Source organism: Mus musculus, chromosome 6, assembly GCF_000001635.26.
Source record: "Mus musculus strain C57BL/6J chromosome 6, GRCm38.p6 C57BL/6J".
NCBI lineage: Eukaryota > Metazoa > Chordata > Mammalia > Rodentia > Muridae > Mus > Mus musculus.
Window position 1 is genome coordinate 89,888,888 of NC_000072.6, and position 20,887 is coordinate 89,909,774.

Here is a 20,887-nt window from a genome sequence, read left to right on the forward strand (position 1 = left end):
TTTAATCTCTGGGCCACGCTGAGAAATAGGTTTGCATCCGTTTTTCATGATGAACAACCAATAAACAGTTTGGAAGTAAGGAAAGTCTCTCTCATCTACCATGATCCATAGGGAGCATGGAGATGACTTTTGCCTACAGAGCCTTGCCATCTAAGTTTCTTGTAGAAGGCTTCTTTTTGCTTCCAGGCAACTATTGCTTCCTTTACAGCTGAGCTAAGCAAAAGCTACCAGACCCACTCTAGAGTGAGATTCTGTCCTCAGCCCACAAACTCCCAATGGTCCTTGCCTCTGCACAGTCTAGTGGCCCCCCAACATTTCATTCCCAACTTCTCTGTATGATTTTCCTTTTTTCATTTATTTTATTGAATATTTTATTTATTTATATTTCAAATGTTATCCCCTTTCATGATTTTCCCCACAGAAACTACTTATCCCCTCTCCCCTTCTTGTGCGTCTATTATTGTGTACCCCTACCCACATACCCACTCTGTCCTCTTCACCTTCTCATTTCCTTACACTGAGGTACAGAGCCTTCATGGGATCAAGGACCTCTTCTCCCACTGATGCCCCTACAAAGCCACCCTCTGCTATATATATGTCTGGATTGTGGGTCTCTCCATGTGTCTTCCTTGGTTGGTAGTTTAGACACTGAGAGCTCTGGCTGTTTGATATTGTTGCTCTTCCCATGGGGTTACAAACTCCTTCAACTCCTTCACTCCTTTCTCTAACTCCTCCATTGGGAACCCCATGATCAGTTCAATGGTTGGCTGTGTGCATCTGCCTCTGTATGTATCAGACTCTGGCAGAACCTCTCAGGAGACAGCTATATCAGGCTCCTGTCAGCATACACTTCTTGGCATGACCCACCATTAAAACTAGGAGACACTAGCAGCTACATCTTGTCCTGTCAATATCCATGTCCAAAAGTCCATAACTCTCTCCTGCTTCCTCTTCTCCTCTTTCCAACCTGGAAGTCCTGCCTACTTACCTAGTGATTGGCCCACTTTACCATAGTGTCTGCATTTGGTGACTGTATATTGGGTGGATCCCTACATGAGGCAGTCTCTGGATGGCATTTCCTTCAGTCTCTGCTCCACAATTTGTCTCCTTATTTGCTCCTGTGAGTATTTTGTTACCCCTTCTAAGAAGGACTGTAGTACCCACACTTTGATCTTCTTTTTTTTCTTGAGCTTCATGTGGTCTGTGAATTGTATCTTGGGCATTCTGAGCTTTTGGGCTAACATCCACTTACCAGTGAGTGCATACCATGTGTGTTCTTTTGTGATTGGGTTACCTCACTCAGGATGATATTTTCCATCCATTTGTCTAATAACTTCACAAAGTCATTGCTTTTAATAGCCAAGTAATAATCCATTGTGTAAATGTATTTCATTTTCTGTATCTATTCCTCTATTGAAGGACATCTGTGTTCTTTCCAGCTTTTGGCTATATTGTGGTTGGCCCTGGTACTGCCTGTATTTTTTATGTTATTTCTGCTTCCTCAGTAGGGGTTGTCTGGACTGAGGAATGAGTCATGTACTCGGGTGACTTTTTGTGAACCTTTCTCCCAAATGAATAAAGGGACCAATCACTGGGCAAGTAGGCCAGACTTCTGGATTGGACAGAGGAGAAGAGGAAGCAGGAGAGACTTAGGGCCTTTTAGATAGGGATAGTGACAGGACAAGATGTAGCTGCTAGTGTCTCCTGGTTTTAATGGTGGATCAGTCAGGGTTTTCCATTGGAAGATTTAGATTCAGTATGGCTTACAAGATTAGGATGCTAATTGTGCCAACAATTGAGTTACCATTGTTTCTGAACTAAGTTTGTTTGGTGGTTTCTTTCACATAGTGGTTCGACTGGGATACAGAGAGAAAGGTACGGTGGCACACATTGCACCTCACACAATAATAGTGGGGGACTTCAACACCCCACTCTCAACAATGGACAGATCATGGAAACAGAAACTAGATAGAGATACAGTGAAACTAACAGAAGCTATGAACAAAATGGATTTAACAGATATCTACAGAACATTTCATCCTAAAACAAAAGAATATATCTTCTTCTCAGCATCTCATGGTACCTTCTCCAAAGTTGACCATATAATCAGTCACAAAACAGGCCCCAACAGATACAAGATTGAAATAATCCCATGTGTCCTATCAGATCACCTGCGACTAAGGCTGGTCTTCAATAACAACAAAAACAATGGAAAGCTCACATAAATGTAGAAACTGAATAAGGCTCTATTCAATGATAACTTGGTCCAGGAAGAAATAAAGAAATTAAAGACGTTTAGAATTTAATGAAAATGAAGGCACATCATACAAAAACTTATGTGACATAATGAAAGCAGTGCTAAGAGGAAAGCTCTGAGTGATTTTCTAGTTGTGACTAGATGCCCAAAAGTCAGAAAATATCAGCTTCCACCTGCCCACATCTTAGACTGCATTTTCCTGTCCCTAGAGCACTTTCTTCAAATCCAGAAAGCCCAGAACCAACATTGACAGCTTTGGGAAAACACAGTCAAGCTCCCTGAGTTGCCAGGGTTGAATGTAGACCCAAGGTTTCCTGTACTGGTCTTCTTGTCATGCAAAGAGAAGTTTTCCTTATAAATATTTAGAATATTTTAAACACTTTTACTTATTAATATACTATATTACAGAACAATATCAGCTAAAAACTATGAAATTATTTCTTCACATACCCTTGATTTTCAATTGATAGTTCTTTACTACGTGTCTGGGAAGTTTTGTTTTGTTTGTTTGTTTGTTTGTTTGTTTTAGCATTATATGCCTCATATGTCCTAAATGTTCATTAAAGGAAATGATAAGTTCTACATAAAATGTCCACTGCATTTCTCATGTCCTTTGGTCAGGCTTCTCTGAAATCTGGAGAAGGCTCCTGCACATAGGAGGTGGAAGACTCCTATGGAGCCTCTCCTTGAAGACTGGGTGATACTTTTCATTTAATCATGACCTTAGAATGGGATGGCCCTGAGTCTATTATAATTGAAATTTTATTTTCCACACTGATTTTACATGTCAAAAGAGAAAAGTAAGAGTATGATCACACTGACATTTGTTTCTTGGGATCTTTTCTCAGAAGCATCATGGCAAAAGATTAAAGTCATAGGTTGGATGTAGAGTCATTTCAAATTTAGAAAAAGACCAAGATTTCAAAGTGTTAGGAGAGGGAACCTCACTCCATCATTCTATAGTTTTGATCATTTTTGTCTTTTCTGTTTCAGGAAGGGAAAAATTGCAGATCAGTCATTAACAGAGATGAATTGTCTCTCCCAGTCTACATGAGAAGGTACTGCATGAGAAAACTATTAGCTGACATGTTTATAGAGATTGTTCTGAAAAAGTTCCATGTTTGGTGGGTATGTATACAGCATGTCTTTTCACACCTAGAGTCCTCTGATATAGGTACAGGACTGACTGTGCATATGTTCTAGAGGAGAGACTGTAGCTCTGAGTGCTTATGGTCACACTCTGAGGAAATGACAGTGGGTAGAATTTGATCCAGAGTCCAAAATGGTAATCATTTGTTCTGGAGATTTATTAAGAATATTTGGCCTGGCCAGGCAGTGTTGGCACATATCTTTAACCCAACCACTTCAAAGGTAGAAGTTGGAAGATCTCTAAGTTAGAGGCTAGCCTGGTCTACAGAGTGAGTTCTAGGACAGCCAGAGCTATACAGAGAAATGCTGTTTGAGAAATAGAGAGCGAGGAGAGTGAAGAGGGGAGAGGAAAGAGAACAAAGTTGGTATGGGGTTGAGGGAAACACACAAATGAATACACACACACACAAGAAAGAGAAAGAGAGAGAGAGAGACAGAGAGACACACACACACACACAGAGAGAGAGAGAGAGAGAGAGAGAGAGACAGACAGACACATACACACACACACACACACACACACAGAATGGAGAATGAATATTTGGCCTGCTGGAGCAGAATAAAGCAGACACTGAAATAAAATGACACTGTGCACTGGAACCCATGGGCACACAGTCCTCCAGGAGGTACATTTCTACTTTTGTGCAATCATCTCCATTCCAATTCACCAGATATGTAAAGCTACTGTGTGTCTGACAATCAAGTGAGATGCAGCTCTTACCCAAGAATAATCCAAACCAGTGGACCAGGAGATGGAATGATTCATAAAACTCAAGGAAATGTTTAATGTATAAGAAACTTTATTTTTGGAGGTAGCCCATGATGATGCACACAATTGTTAGTGATGTAGAATCAGGATGATGTGACACCTTGCTGCCAGCTCAGTGTTGTTTGGCATTTCTGGGTAAGGGCATATGTTTTAATGAAAAATTTTCTCTTTTCTCCTCAGATTTTTGCTATTTTCTTCCTACCCACATACAATGAATAAAGCCAACTTACTCCACATTGACACAAACATAAAAATCACCTTGCTTGCTGAAGTGAGTGTTGGGATCTCAGCTAACAGTATCCTTTTTATAGCCTACCTCTGCATGCTCCTTGGTGAGAACAGGCATAAGCCCATTGATCTCTACATTGCTTTCTTGTCCCTAACTCAACTAATGCTGCTTATAACTATGGGACTCATAGCTGTGGACATGTTTATGCCTTGGGGGAGATGGGATTCTACCACATGCCAATCCCTTATCTATTTGCACAGGTTTCTGAGGGGCCTCACCCTTTGTGCTACTTGTCTGCTGAATGTCCTTTGGACCATCACACTTAGTTCTAGAAACTCTTGTTTAGCAAAGTTTAAACATAAATATCCCCATCACATCTCAGGTGCCTTTCTTTTCCTCTGTGTTCTCTATATGTCTTTCAGCAGTCACTTTTTAGTATCAATGACTGTGACCCCCAATTTGACCTCAGAGAATTTTATGTATGTTACTCAGTCCTGCTCACTTCTACCCATGAGTTACTCCAGAACAAGCATGTTTTCCACACCGGTAGCCATCAGGGAAACCTTTCTTATCAGTCTCATGGCCCTGTCCAGTGGGTACATGGTGGCTCTCCTATGGAGGCACAAGAAGCAGGCCCAGCATCTTCGCAGCACCAGCCTTTCTTCAAAAGCATCCCCAGAGCAAAGGGCCACCAGGACCATCCTGCTGCTCATGAGTTTCTTTGTGGTTTTCTACATTTTGGACACTGTTATCTTCCACTCAAGGATGAAGTTCAAGGATGGCTCAATATTGTACTGTTTCCAAATTATTGTGTCCCATAGCTATGTCACAGTCAGCCCTTTTGTGTTTATTTGCACTGAAAAGCATATAATTAAGTTTTTGAGGTCAATGTGTGGCAGAATAGCAAATATTTGATTATTCAGTGATGGGTATGGACTGTGAATATAATCCAATATGTTATCATCAGATCTATGGATGGTGGCATAGTGGTAACATTCTGCATCTTAAATTGATACATGAAAGTATTTTTTTCTGTTAAATCTGTTACTTTTTCTATGGATGACAATTATATAAAAGAAAATTAAATCACATACCCTCTCAGATATCACATGAACTTTCTCTCAGAGCATTTTCAAAGGAGATCTGTGAGACAGCTCCCGTTTGTCCTGGATTTCACGTTGTTTTTAAGTTCTGAACAAGGATATATATTTTTAAGATTAATCAGTGTTTGTTTGTATTTGTGTGCATGTGTGTGTGTGCATATGTGTGTTTGTGTTTGTACTTGAGTGCAGGTGCTCATGGAGTATAGAGGTCAGGTACTCTGGAATTCCATCAATAGGCCCTTATGGCCCACCCAGTGCGTGTGTTTGTAGACCTTGAGTCTTCTAAGGATCAGGATGATTTACTGTGGAACCATCTCTCTGACACATTCCATGACCTATCTACGTGGGAGCCATGACATTTCCAATAATTAATTTGCCTTAGTTGTTCATATTTGGCAAAATAATAAGGAAACATTATTTTGAGAGCCATTTGTCACATGATCCAGAACACACACACACACACACACACACACACACACACACACACAGAGCCAGAAATATATCCAGAGAACCATACTGTCATTTGCACAGTGATGCCCAGATAGACAGATTTAAAATCATTAAAGTTAGGAATAGCAAGTGTCTGCTGATGTCAGGATGTAGGATCAGATCACAGTCAACCCATACTGAGGAATGTTAGACTTAGCCCTCCAGGAACATCTTGAATAAAAACTCTGCCAGAGAGACACAAGCACAGTGAATTACAAAGGACAGATCTTACAGGAGTCAAATTGATAGAGATGATAAAAAGAGTACTTTACATGGGGTCAAAAATCCATATTTAAATAGTAAATTAGTAATAGATAATTTCTTAGCTGTAGTGTCAATAAACATCAATAAACTTCAATAAATATCATGAGGACAGTTGGCTTGTAGCATGCCTGCATACTTGAGATTAAACCAAAACTCCCCAGAGCAGACTTCATGCAGGGGAATACAAACTCAGCCACACATTTCACACAGCTGAACACTCTCAGAGAGAAACACAGTTCACAATGCTGAACATACCAAGAGGCACACTTCACACAGCAAAACTGTTATCTGTCACTCAAAGTGAGGAAATGTCACCTACATGCACCCTACTGCACTTAGAATCCAGTGAATTCAGTGATGGCATGTATACTCTAAAGAAATAACTGGAAACTGATTGGAGGAGAGAGATAGACTGGAGAGTATCTGTTGTGTGTTTTGTCTTCTCTATGAAGGAAGCCTCAAGCAGGTTGCATGTCAACAACTTGGTCCTCATTGAGGACAATGACAACCTCATAGGGATGCAAATTAAAATACCTATCCTGACCAGCCTTTGCAGAAGGGAAGGAGAATATTCCAAGGTGCTGGTCATTGCTCAGAACTTTGTATGAGTAGAGCTGCTCTGAGCTGAGCAGCCATTTCCTCCACAATGGTGACAGTGTCATGGAACAGAATAAATGTTTTAATGTAACCCCCCCCAAAAAAAAAGACAATTGGAATGGTATTTAACTAGGAAACCTGAGAGAACACTTAAAATATCAAGAATGAAGGATGAAGAAGAAACCATAAAACTGCAAGTTGTATAAAACACATGAGCAGTGCTGGGCCTGGTGACTCAGGTCATTAACTCTGATGTTGAAACAGCAGAATAACTAGTTCAAGGTCAGCATGAGCTACAGAACTGAGTCTACATTACTACACAACAGCCACAAACCAAACATAAAAATAAGAATAAGAATGTTTTTAAAATTTCCAGATAGGTTTGATGTTGGTGGCACATGTATTTAATCCTAGCACTCAAGAGCTGGAGGCAGGGGAAATCTCTAAGTTGGAGGCAAGCCTGGTCTACAGATTGAGTTCCAGGACATCCAGGGATATGCAGAGAAACCCTGTATCAGAAAAATGTATCTATACATACCTATATTCTATACCTATGCCTATGCCCATGCCCATGCCCATGCCCATGTCCATGTCCATGTCCATGTCCATGTCTATGTCTATATCTATGTCTATGTCATCTATATCTATCCACACATATATCTTATACCCCCCTCTCTCTCCAAACCAAGCCAAACCAAACCAAACCAAACCAAACCAAACCAAACCAAACCAAACCAAACCAAACCAAAAATCCCCAAATAAACACATGGAAAATACAGGAAAGAATTAACCTGCATTCTTATTACTGGGTGAATAGCATAAAACCTACAGGGAGATTCCATAATCAAGTGTCAGAACAGTACTAGTGCTGACTGTCAGAGGGAATGGCAAACACTATAGCTTTCTCAACTATGACACCAGGAAGAACACTTCTAGAGCCACAGGCAACTCATGGGAGCTTCTACAGTCCTTCATCTTAATGCAGAGAAAGTAAAAAGTATGAAACAAGTAAAGATCAAGTACATCTGACATTAAGAATGAACAAAGTTTTGGTTGACTATATTACCCTTTTATTCCTCTAGTAGATGTGTCATAGGAATTTATGAGTAAAATCTGATGAGCTTCCCCTACCACTGGTGTGCTGTTATCTAGGAGAAAATACAGTAAAATCAAGATGCAGGCAAAAATTTTCTGCAGGGATGCCATGTTGGTGGACCCCTCAGTAGACTATTATCATATATAGACATTTTGGTTTTTTCTTTTTTTATTAGATATTTTCTTCATTTACATTTCAAATGTTATCCCCAAAGCCCCCTATACCCTTCACCCGCCCTGTTCCCCAACCCACCCACTCCTGATTCCTGGCCCTGGCTTTCCCCTGTACTGGGGCATATGATTTTCATAAGACCAAGGGTCTTTTCTCCCATTGATGGCTAACTAGGCCATCCTCTGCTACATATGCAACTAGAGACACAGCTCTGCGGGGGAGGTGGTATTGGTTAGTTCATATTTTGTTCCTCCTATAGGGTTACAGACCCCTTCAGATCCTTGGGTACTCTCTCTAGCTCCTTCTAAATTAGGGACCCTTTGTTCCATCCAATAGATGACTGTGAGCATCCACTTCTGTATTTGCCAGGCACTGACTGGCATACCCTCACAAGACATAGCATATACAGACATTTAAATTATAGTCTGAATAGATGCATTAAAGGCACCAGTGACAGAAGTGTGTTCAGATCTCCACAGGCATAGCATACTGCTCTGCCACATCCATCTGGGTAAGTGTCCTGTACCCAAGTGCAGAATCAGAAGGTGTTCCGGTCCCAGGCAGGATGTGGGAGAAGAAACTCAGGGGCTGCCAGGAATTTTTCAGCATCTGCAGAGGTGACGCTAAGCTCTGACTGCTCCTCAGCACAGGGGACTGTGATTTGCAAAAATGGGGGTTTTCATTAAAGGACATTTATTTTGTGATTTAGACTCTCCAAATTATATTGCATTAAATTTAGGGCCGCCTTTCTTTTTTGGATTCAGTGACTCACTTCGACTAGCAGAGTAAAAGTTTTGTGTTATATATATGTACATTTACAAACATATCAGAGAATTGATGTTTCCATTTGAAATTTAAATAATAAATTCTGTTTGTAGCTGTAAATGTCATATGGCAAATACAAGTATTTTAAGTGACTTCTATAGTTTGAACACTTTAAATTATTTCAGGATCTTTAGAGGTGAGTCCCACCCCCAATCTTATAATTTAGAGGGTATCCTCTCATTGCTGCAAAGTATCTATCAGTATTGCCTAATTACTTCTTTGTCTCCCAATTCACCCTCAGAGGTTACAAACTGGTGTTGTCGGTCCTTTCTTATATGTTAAGAAATGTCAGCAGAGGGATTATGAGGAAGAGGATGCAGGCAACTAATTATTGAACACATAGTAGATGCGGTATCTTCCCTGACCCGTGAGGCACCAGGAACTGATAAGTTCCAGAGCTTGGGAGAAACAATCTTTGTGTTCTGTTAATTGAAATAAATATCTCTTCCATTTCCTCTGCTGGTGGAAATGCACAATCTTCCTTCCTTGTAGTAGCTCTTGATACATGCTGTCTCATTCCTGTCCTTTGCTTTGTGTTTGGTTTTTATATATTTTTTCAAACTGCATCTTTTTTGAAAATGACAGGATTATTTTTAAATTTTATTTATTTATTCACTTTACGTTCCAATATCAGTCACTCTCTTCTCCAATTACAGTCTCACACAGGTCCTCCCACCATTCCTCTCTCCCCTTCTCTTCTGACAAGGGGATCCTTATGTGGGTATCATTCTTTCCAGCCTGGCAAACTGTAATACTAGGCATATCCTTTCCCAATGAGGCCAGACAAGAGGCACGATTAGAGGAACAGTAGCCACAGGCAAGCAACAGATCCATGGACAGCTGTCACTCTAGTTTTTGCGAGACCCATATGAAGACCAAGCTGCTTATCTACTACATATTTGCAGTGGCCCTAAGTCCAGCCTGTGCTGGTTTTTTAGATGATGTTTGAGTCTCTGGTAGTACCAAAGGGTCCATGTTAGTTGACTCTCTTGGTTTTTCTGCATAGTCCCTGTCCTCTTTTGTTCCCTCAATCCTTCATCCAACTTCCATAAGAGTCTCTGAGCTCCATCTAGTTTCTGGATGTGGTTTCTGCATCTCTTTCCATTGGCTGAGTGATTGCTCTTTGATTGGTGGTTTAGTCTCTGGGAGGCCCCAAGGATCCAGGTTAGTTGCCTCTGTTGGTCTTTAAGGCTCATTGGAGTCTCTCAGAGGACAGTTGTGCTAGGTTCCTGTCTACACGAAAACAGAGTATCATTAGTAGCGTCAAAGATTGTTTTTTACCCATGGGGTAGGTCTCAAGTTGGGCCAGTCATTGGTTGGTCATTCCCTTCTTCTCTGTTCCATTCTTGTCCCTGAATATCTTGTAGGCAGGACACATTTTGGTAGAAGGTTTTGTGGGTGGCTTGGTGCCCTTAGCCCTCCACTATGGTTTTTCTTCACTTCTGGATCCATATCATCCACTGCTAAGAGTGCCAGGTAAAGTTGCCTCTAGAGACACACTGGGGCCTCTCCAATCCCATGCCTGTTGCTGTGTAGCCCAAGAAACCTGAAGTTAACTCTGAAAGCCATGACATTCTGTTTCATTTCAGAGTAGCCAGCATCTCTGTGTGATCACACAAGCTTTAATTATCTAGTGAGGTCTTATTACTTCTCCAAGCAAACCTAAGGGAGGGTTTTCCTGCCTGTGCCCTGCAGTTGGTTTGTACTGGGTCTCTTAATGAGTTCTGGCCCTTTGCTCTCTCTTTGCTTCCTTCACATCCTGCAGAAATCTGGAGATACAGGATACAGGAATTGGCAGCTTACTAATACTCAGACTTTTCCTAGTCAAAACTTACATGTGTATTACATACATATTTCAGAAGGCCAAGAAAAGAATGAAAGGAGTCTTCCAGGCCCCTTTCTCTCTAAGGCCTATGGGCATGGTATGTTTAGGAAACTCTGTTGGCCTAGAACACTAAAACGTCTTCCGAGATCCAGGAGTACGGAGTTGATGGCCCTGTGAAGGACTCCTGCATATTGCATCAAATTCTTTGTTATTCCTTACACCTGGGAGTAGCCATCTTAGAAGACAGAAGAGAAAGAGAAATTAAGGAGAGAGGTAAGAGATGGGGAGAGACTAGTGAGTGTAGTAAGTCACTGCAAAAGATGCCCAAGTGAATACCCAGCTGAGTTGTGGGCTCTGAAGTGCTATAGTTAAGGATTCCCTCCCCCTCCTTCTCCAGGTCCTGTCATGTCAAATTTCCTCACCTGTGGGAAATGCTTCCCTGCTCCTGCCTGGATTGCTCTAGAATTTCAAGTGCAGGAATCCTCTCTTATACTATGTACCCATCTAAGCCCTACTATCCCCATTGTCCTCCATATTGTCTAGCCTGTGTCTACCCTTTTGTGAGGTTCTTTTGTAATCTAGGGAGGGAGAGTTGTGCTACTCTCCCCTTCTGTAAAATTAGTGTTCTAACAAGGACACATATGGGAGAGTCAAAGCTGGTTATGAAGGATAGGAAGGAGACATACACTCTAGCAAATGCTGAAATATTTAATTAGTCAACAAACCCTCTAAAACCTTTGCCTTTGGGAAAGTGGACTACTGTTCTTTTTTAAAATATAAACGCATCCAGATATTAATTTCAATCTGTTTATGTATTTGTAAAATATTATATTAAATAATATTCATAAACATGCGATTGTAGTAGAATTCACTGCAATATCATTTCCTTTTAAAATATATTTTATTCATTTACATTTCAAATATTATCCCCTTTCCTTGTTTTCCCTCCACACAGCCCCTATTCTATGCTCACTCCCCATGTTTCTACGAAGGTGCTCCTCCCACTCCCACCTTAGCTTCCATGTGTATGTAGGCTTTCTGTTGTTTTTGTTGTTATTGAAGACCAGCCTAGGTCCATGGTGATCTGATAGGATACATGGGATTATTGAAATCTTTTTGTATCTTTTGAGGAATGTCTTATGACTGATTATATGGTTAGTGTACTGGCTAGTTTTGTGTCAACTTGACATGCATGGAGTAATCACAGAAAAAGGAGCTTCAGTTTAGGAAATGCCTCCATGAGATCCAAATGTAAGGCATTTTCTCAATTAGTGATCAAGGGGGAAAGGCCCCTTGTGGGTGGGACCATCTCTGGGCTGGTAATCTTGGTTCTATAAGCGAGCAGGCTGAGCAAGCCAGGGGAAGCAAGCCAGTAAAAAAAATCCCTCCGTGGCCTCTGCATCAGCTCCTGCTTCCTGACCTGCTTGAGTTCCAGTCCTGACGTCCTTTGGTTATTAAAATGTAAGCCGAATAAACCCTCCCCCCCCGCAACTTGCTTCTTGGTCATGATGTTTGTGCAGGAATAGAAACCCTGACTAAGACAAATTGGTACCAGCATAGTGGGGGTATTCCTGTGACAACCTGACCATGTTTTGGGGAGGACTATGGAAGGACTTTGGAAATTTGGGCTTGAAGATCCATTTGTTGTTAAGAGCTCTGTCAGATGTTGTGTAGGAGCTTGGAAGATGTTGAGAACAGTGCAGAAGATGGAGGTCTGGCTTGTGAAATTTCAGAGGGAAAATTAAAGACTTTTTTCAGGGCCATTGCTGTTTGATTGTGAAGATTCTGTAGTTCTGGTTAGCTGGGGCTGAAGAATCAGCTGTGATTAAAAAGATACCAGAACTACTAAAGCAAAAACTTTGCATTACTGAGACTATTGGTGCTGGTTAGCTGGAGCTAAGAAATTAGCGGTGATTAAGAAGAGACCAGCATCCTTGAGGTGACATATTCTGGGAAGTGTTTTCTGAAAGCACAAACAGGCTGTGGTCCAGAGATAGCCAAGGTTGTACTACTGCTGCAGCAGGACTTGGTAATGTGTAAGGGTCACCCAGGTGGTACTGGTTTTGAAGGCATGAAGGGGACACACAGAGTAGCTGAGGCTCGGCACTGTGAGAGGCCATGGAAGGCCATTGGTGAAGGTGCAGGCTCCATTGCAATTGACAGCCCAGGACTGAAGGGTTCATGCAGTGTTTTAGAGATGCCAGTACCATGAGATGACCACCAAGAGCAGAAGGAGTGGCATACAGGCATCTGGAGCCTAGAGGACGATGCGTGTACTACACAGGGCATGGCTGGAGAAGTGACCCAAGCCCTTGGAGGAGCCCATAAGATCATGAGTTCGATTCCAGACATTGGATGATTAGAGATTGATTTTTTAAAATTAGGTATTTTCCTCATTTACATTTCCAATGCTATCCCAAAAGTTCCCCCATACATTCCCCCCCAACCCCCCCACCCCCCACTCCCACTTCTTGGCCCTGGCGTTCCCCTGTACTGAGGCATATAAAGTTTGCAAGACCAATGGATCTCTCTTTCCAATGATGGCCTACTAGGCCACCTTCTGATACATAGGCAGCTAGAAACACAAGCTCTGGGGGTGGGGTGGGGGGGGTACCGGTTAGTTCATATTGTTGTTCCACCTATAGGGTTGCATACCCCTTTAGCTCTTTGGGTACTTTCTCTAGCTCCTCCATTGGGGGACCTGTGATCCATCCAATAGCTGACTGTGAGCATCCACTTCTGTGTTTGCTAGGCACCGGCATAGCCTCACAAGAGACAGCTATATCTGGGTCCTTTCAGCAAACTCTTGCTAGTGTATGCAATGATGTTAGTGTTTGGAAGCTGATTATGGGATGGATCCTCGGGTATGGCAGTCTCTAGATGGTCCCTCCTTTAGTCTCAGCTCCAAATTTTGTCTCTACAACTTCTTCCATGGGTGTTTTGTTCCCAATTCTAAGACGGGGCAAAGTGTCCACATTTTGGTCTTCGTTCTTCTTGAGTTTCATGTGTTTTGCAGATTGTATCTTGTATTTTGGGTATTCTAAGTTTCTGTGAGTTCATATCATTTGAGTTCTTTTGTGATTGGGTTACCTCACACAGGATGATGCCCTCCAGGTCCATCCATTTGCCTAGGAATTTCATAAATTCATTATTTTTTTGAGAATAAAAAATCCTTTATTAGCTTGATAATTAGCTAATTTTCTTTTACTTATATATCAGTTATAGGAATAACTCTGAAATAAATTAGGTAGTAGGGCATCATATATAAGTTTAGTTCAAAGGCTACTTTGACATCAGAGTCAATATGACTTTAGATGTAATACTGACCTTGAGGTTTTATCTTACTGTGGAAGAAACAACCAAAATACCACATGCCTCATTTACCAGACTTCTTAAAAAAAAAACAGATTTCTTTACTAGAAAATCTGGATTTTAAAACTTATATTTCAATTTCATCTATATTTGGACTTTCTCCTTTTTCAACTTTTTTTAAAAATAATTTTATTAGGTATTTTCCTCATTCACATTTCCAATGCTATCCCAAAAGTCCCCCATACCCTCCCCCCCCACTCCCCTACCCACCCACACCCACTTTTTGGACCTGGCGTTCCCCTGTACTGGGGCATATAAAGTTTGCATGTCCAATGGGCCTCTCTTTCCACTGATGGCCGACTAGGCCATCTTTTGATACATATCCAGCTAGAGTCAAGAGGTCTGGGGTACTGGTTAGTTCATAATGTTGTTGCACCTATAGGGTTGCAGAACCATTTAGCTCCTTGGATATGTTCTCTAGCTCCTCCATTGGGGGCCCTGTGATCCATCCAATAGCTGACTGTGAGCAAATCCACTTATGTGTTTGCTAGGCCCCGGTATAGTCTCACAAGAGACAGCTATATCAGGGTCCTTTCAGCAAAATCTTGCTAGTATATGCAATGGTGTCAGCGTTTGGAGGCTGATTATGGGATGGATCCCTGGATATGGCAGTCTCTAGATGGTCCATCCTTTCGTCTCTGCTCCAAACTTTGTCTCTGTAACTCCTTCCATGGATGTTTTGTTCCCAATTCTAAAAGGGGCAAAGTGTCCACACTTTGGTCTTCGTTCTTCTTGAGTTTCCTGTGTTTTGCAAATTGTATCTTATATCTCGCTATACTAAGTTTCTGGGCTAATATCCACTTATCAGTGAGTACATATCATTTGAGTTCTTTTGTGATTGTGTTACCTCACTCAGGATGATGCCCTCTAGGTCCAACCATTTGCCTAGGAATTTCAGAAATTCATTCTTTTTTTTTTTTTTGACAGGGTTTCTCTGAATAGCCTTGGCTGTCCTGGAACTCAGTCTGTAGACCAGGCTGGCCTCGAACTCAGAAATCTGCCTGCCTCTGCCTCCCAAGTGCTGGGATTAAAGGCGTGCGCCACCATGCCCGGCAAATTCATTCTTTTTAATAGCTAAGTAGTACTATGTGTAAATGTACCACATTTTCTGTATCCATTCCTCTGTTGAGGGACATCTGGGTTCTTTCCAGCTTCTGGCTACTATAAATAAGGCTGCTATGAACATAGTGGAGCATGTCTCCTTCTTACCAGTTGGAACATCTTCTGGATGTATGCCCAGAAGAGGCATTGCTGGATCTTTCGGCAGTACTATGTCCAATTTTCTGAGGAACTGCCAGACTGATTTCCAGAGTGGTTGTACAAGCTTGCAATTCCACCAACAATGGAGGAGTGTTCCTCTATCTCCACATCCTCTCTAGCATCTGCTGTCACCTGAGTTTTTTATCTTAGCCATTCTGACTGGTGTGTAGTGGAATCTCAGGGTTGTTTTGACTTGCATTTCCCTGATGATTAAGGATGTTGAACATTTTTCAGGTGCTTCTCAGCCATTTGGTATTCCTCAGGTGAGAACTCTTTGTTTAGTTCTGAGCCTCATTTTTAATGGGGTTATTTGATTTTCTGGGGTCCAGGTTCTTGGGCTCTTTGTATATATTGTATATTAGTCCCCTATCTGATTTAGGATAGGTAAAGATCCTTTCCCAATCTGTTGGTTGCCTTTTTGTCTTATTGACAGTGTCTTTTGCCTTACAGAAGCTTTGGAATTTTATGAGGTCCTGTTTGCCTATTCTCGATCTTATAACACAAGCCACTGTTGTTCTACTCAAGAATTTTTCCCCTATGCCCATATCTTTGAGGCATTTCCCTACTTTCTCCTCTGTAAGTTTCAGTGTCTCTGGTTTTATTTGGAGTTCCTTGATCCACTTAGATTTGACCTTAGTACAAGGAGATAGGAATGGATCAATTCACATTCTTCTACATGATAACCACCAGTTGTGCCAGCACCATTTGTTGAAAATGCTGTCTTTTTTCCACTGGATGGTTTTAACTCCCTTGTCAAAGATCAAGTGACCATAGGTGTGTGGGTCCATTTTTTGGTCTTCAATTCTATTCCATTGGTCTACTTTTCTGCCGCTATACCAGTACCATGCAGTTTTTATCACAATTGCTCTGTAGTACAGCTTTAGGTCAGGCATGGTGACTCCCCCAGAGGTTCTTCTATCATTGAGAAGAGTTTTTGCTATCCTAGGTTTTTTGTTATTCCAGATGAATTTGCAGAGTGCCCTTTCTAATTCTTTGAAGAATTGAGTTGGAATTTTGATGGGGATTGCATTGAATCTGTAGATTGCTTTTGGCAAGATAGCTATTTTTACTATATTGATCACGCTAATCCATGAGCATGGGAGATCTTTCCATCTTCTGAGATCTTTAATTTCTTTCTTTAGAAACTTGAAGTTCTTTTAAAATTTTTTTTTTTATTTTTTATTAGGTATTTTCCTCATTCACATTTCCAATGCTATCCCAAAAGTCCCCCATACCCTCCCCCCCACTCCCCTACCCACCCACTTTTTGACCCTGGTGTTCCCCTGTCCTGGGGCATATAAAGTTTACATGACCAATGGGCCTCTCTTTCCAGCAATGGCCAACTAGGCCATCTTTTGATACATATGCAGCTAGAGACAAGAGCTCAGGGGTACTGGTTAGTTCATATTGTTGTTCCACCTATAGGGTTGCAGATCCCTTTAGCTCCTTGGATATGTTCTCTAGCTCCTCCATTGGGGGCCCTGTGATCCATCTAATAGCTGACTGTGAGCATCCACTTCAGTGTTTGCTAGGCCCCGACATAGTCTCACAAGAGACAGCTATATCAGGGTCCTTTCAGCAAAATCTTGCTAGTGTATGCAGTGGTGTCAGCGTTTGGAGGCTGATTATGGGATAGATCTCTGAATATGGCAGTCTCTAGATGGTCCATCCTTTTGTCTCAACTCCAAACTTTGTCTCTGTAACTCCTTCCATGGGTGTTTTGTTCCCAGTTCTAAAAGGGGCAAAGTGTCCACACTTTGGTCTTCGTTCTTCTTGAGTTTCCTGTGTTTTACAAATTGTATCTTATATCTTGGGTATTTTAAGTTTCTGAGTTAATATCTACCTATCAGTGAGTACATATCATTTGAGTTCTTTTGTGATTATGTTACCTCACTCAAGATGATGCCCTCCAAGTCCAACCATTTGCCTAGGAATTTCATAAATTCATTCTGTGTTGTGGTTCATAAGTGATGCAGGCTCATAGCATGAATGATTCTGTCCCTCCTTGGATAGCTTGTAGACATTTTTTTCTGGTAGCACAGAAGCTAGACTACAGCAAGGAGGCTTTAGTTAAGACATTAAGTTTCTGCTTCGTGCTATAAACACGGGTATTCAATGTCCTGAAGAAACACTAGTTAAGTTCAGTTAATCCTTTCCCCCTCTGTTCTACTCATTGAGTTATCATTTATTTCAATTTATTTGACAATAGAAAATGTATCAGTTTCTTTTTGTTTTGCAGGGATCAACTGGATCCATAGCTGTTACCTACTCTGTTATGATTTTGAAAAAGAAAACAACGGGGCAGTCACTGCCATTGTCTGATGACCAGGCTCTTGTCACAGAGGCTGGTTGGTTTGATTTTCTAGAGATCTTAAAGCAATTGAGATGTGGAGTTACAAAAGTGGATTCAAATAATTGGCCTAAAGTGCCCTCAGAACTCTTAGAACATGGACAGCTCCACCATTCTACTGCTTTGTAATTTTGATCTTTTCTGTTTAAATTGAATGATTTTAAAGGACTGTGTTAATCCCCCCCCCCCCCCGCAAGTCAAAGCACCAGAAATGACATGAGAATAAGACCAGTGGATGACATTTCCATGGAGATCATGATGTACAGGAAACACTTCCACATTTGGTGTGTATACCTTTTCTTTCATACCTAGTGTTTCTGGCACAGGCACATTGCTGTTCAGATGTTTTAGAGGATGTGGCTGTAACTTGGCCTCAAAGTGCTCAGGTGTGTGTGTGTGTGTGTGTGTGTGTGTGTGTGTGTGTGTGTAGGTGTGCAATCAAGACTTCGGTTACAACCTGAAACAGTATGGATTCAGAGTTCACCCTTAGTCATCATTTTAGGTGGAATTATGATAAGAATATTTGGTCTGGCAATAAATGGAAAGGTAAAGAAAACACCAAAATAAAATAACTCTGTGAGTGTCTAGTGCTGGAAAAGCCTCATTCCATTTTGTGACATTTCCCTGCTTCTGTTTCACTTAAAATACAGATCTAACATATTCTTGACAGCAAAGATGATACAAATCAAAAGCATGTTAGAGATCACATAGAGAAATAGACATAAGAGGTAGTAGGAAAGGAAATATTATATATAAAAGTATGAAATTTCAATGTAGAGTAAAACTTACACCCTGATGCAGGTTCTTAATGAAAAACTTAAGCTAATTACAGTTGAGGAGGATTAGAAAATGTGTAAGAGGATTCTGGATGGTGTGAGAGAAAGCTGAATTTCTAGTTGTTTGTGGATTAGTTGGGATGTATCTGTACACATTCAGGTTAATGTTCCTTTTCTGGATGTGGAAGTCAATATGTAACAAAGGAGTTTCTCACTTTCTCTTTAGACAGCTACTATGTGCTTCTACCCAACACAATATGAATAAAAACAATACACTGTACTGTCGTGTTTACATCAGAAATGCATTCTTCTCTGAGATAGGCATCGTGATCCCAGCCAAAAGCTTCCTTCTCCTCTTCCATACCTTCATGTTCATTTGTGGGCACAGGGCCAGACTCACTGACTTGCCCATTGGTCTCATGGCCCTAATACACCTAGTGATGCTGTTACTTGCAACATATATAACCAGGAACTTTTTTATGTCTTCAGGAGGATGGGATGACATCACATGTAAACTATTCATTTTCTTGCACAGGTTTTTCAGGAGCCTCTCTGTTTGTGCCACCTGCCTGTTGAGTATCTACCAGGCCATTATCCTCTGCTCTCAAAGCTCTCACTTAGCAAAGTTCAAACACAATTCCCCACAACAGCTCTTATGTTTCTTTATTTTACTGAGTATCTTCTACAAATCCATCAGCAGTCATACCTTCATAGCAGGTATTGCCCCAGGAAATATCAGCTCAATTAATCTTATATATATCATGAAATATTGCTCTTTTCTACCCATGAGTTCCTCAATGCAGCACACCTTTTCTACACTGCTGGTTTTCAGGAATGTCTTGCTTATTGGTCTCATGTGCCTCTCAACTTGCTACATGGTGATTCTCTTGTGCAGGCATAAGACCCAGTCCCAGTGCCTTCAGAAATTAAACCTTTCTCCAAAAGCAACGCCAGAGCAAAGAGCTCTGTGAACCATTCTAATGCTTATGACCTTCTTTCTGGTGATATCATGTTTTGACAGCATCACATCCTATTCAAGTATGATATTCCAGGAAAATTCATCGATATATTGTGTCCAGATTCTTGTAGCCCATAGCTATGCTTTGGTCAGTCCTCTGCTGGTTCTCAGTAATGAAAAACATATATATAACCCATTGATATCCATGTATGAGATGATAGTAAAGTTTGATTTTCTGTGATGTTATGTTTTCTCAAGATATGCCAGCATACTGGCACCAGAGCTGTAAGTCATGGCCTAATATGCATGGTTTGAGGTTAAGTGAAAATGTGGACTTGTGTCTTTCCTATTTAACTTACGCACTTTTGTATAACTGTAGGCATGAAAGACTTATAATTAAACAATCAAACAACAAATAATGAGGTACTACAAAGATTTTCTATTGACTGTCCTTGGGGGAAACCTGCAAGGTGATCTCTCTTGTCACCACCTTGATCACATATACTTCTCTAAATCTGTGCTGGATAATGACATTTCCCAATATCTCAACTGCTGCCCATTTATGTATTTTTCAATATTATATAAATGCTTAGTATATAAAATGACATAATCTCAAACATACACACACTCATAGGTGTGCACACACATATCAGTTATGTTCAGAAGTAAAAGAAAAAATCTTTATACCAAAATGTATATGACAAATTTTCAACATTCTAAGATACAAACAACCTAAGAGAAAGAACTTTCTGAATATAGGGACACAATTGTAGCCTCTACATGAGTGAACTATTATTCAGAATTCAGAATGTAGGAGACTCTGGCACATGAGTTAATGCTAGTGATCCCTGAAGGTACTCTACAAAGTGAAATATTAGACACACAGAAGCAGACACTGTATGAATCTACCTTTAGAGGGTAGGACTTAGAGGAACCAACATGGACAAAATCCAGTATGGTGTTCTAGACACTCAAGAAATAGAAATTATCTAAGTTTTGCTCATGAAGTTGAAGGTTCAGTTCAAGAAAGGAGTGCAGTAGTCATGTGCACTCTGGTTGGACAATAATGAGTGTCTTACCCAACACCACTGTATGTCCATAATGTTCAGAATGGAAAATGTGTATATCAAGGGTCTTTTCTCATGATGAAAATGAAGTCAGGTTCTTTAGCCATGCTGCATAAAATGAATAAAAATGTAATGATTCTAAAATTACCAAACTGCAATTTCTCAACAGTTTAAAAGCCTATGAGAAATTTGTCCCAATCAATGGGTTGACCATCATTTCCTGATGCTTGTTGCTTATCATCTGTTTTCCCATGTATGTATGTTTCCTGAACAAGTTCTTCACTTAATCAGCCTTCTTAGGGAGGAGCTTCTCCACCTCAGAAGAATTTC

At 40.8% G+C, this 20,887-nt stretch overlaps 1 protein-coding gene and 1 pseudogene across 2 annotated transcripts; both read left to right on the forward strand.

Moving 5' to 3' along the window:
* Nucleotides 1-3,256: 3,256 nt before the first annotated feature.
* Vmn1r44 (vomeronasal 1 receptor 44) lies at nucleotides 3,257-5,319 on the forward strand. 2 transcript variants are annotated; one of them, XM_006505380.2, is made up of 2 exons: nucleotides 3,257-3,315; nucleotides 4,356-5,319. In XM_006505380.2, the coding sequence occupies exons 1-2, from the start codon at nucleotides 3,308-3,310 to the stop codon at nucleotides 5,317-5,319; spliced, it is 972 nt and encodes a 323-aa protein (XP_006505443.1). In that variant the 5' UTR covers nucleotides 3,257-3,307. The 2 variants fall into 2 exon arrangements, with proteins under 2 accessions (XP_006505443.1, NP_444457.2); NM_053227.2 differs by lacking the exon at nucleotides 3,257-3,315 and having other exon boundaries at nucleotides 4,387-5,319.
* Nucleotides 18,790-19,731, forward strand: Vmn1r-ps28 (vomeronasal 1 receptor, pseudogene 28; annotated as a pseudogene).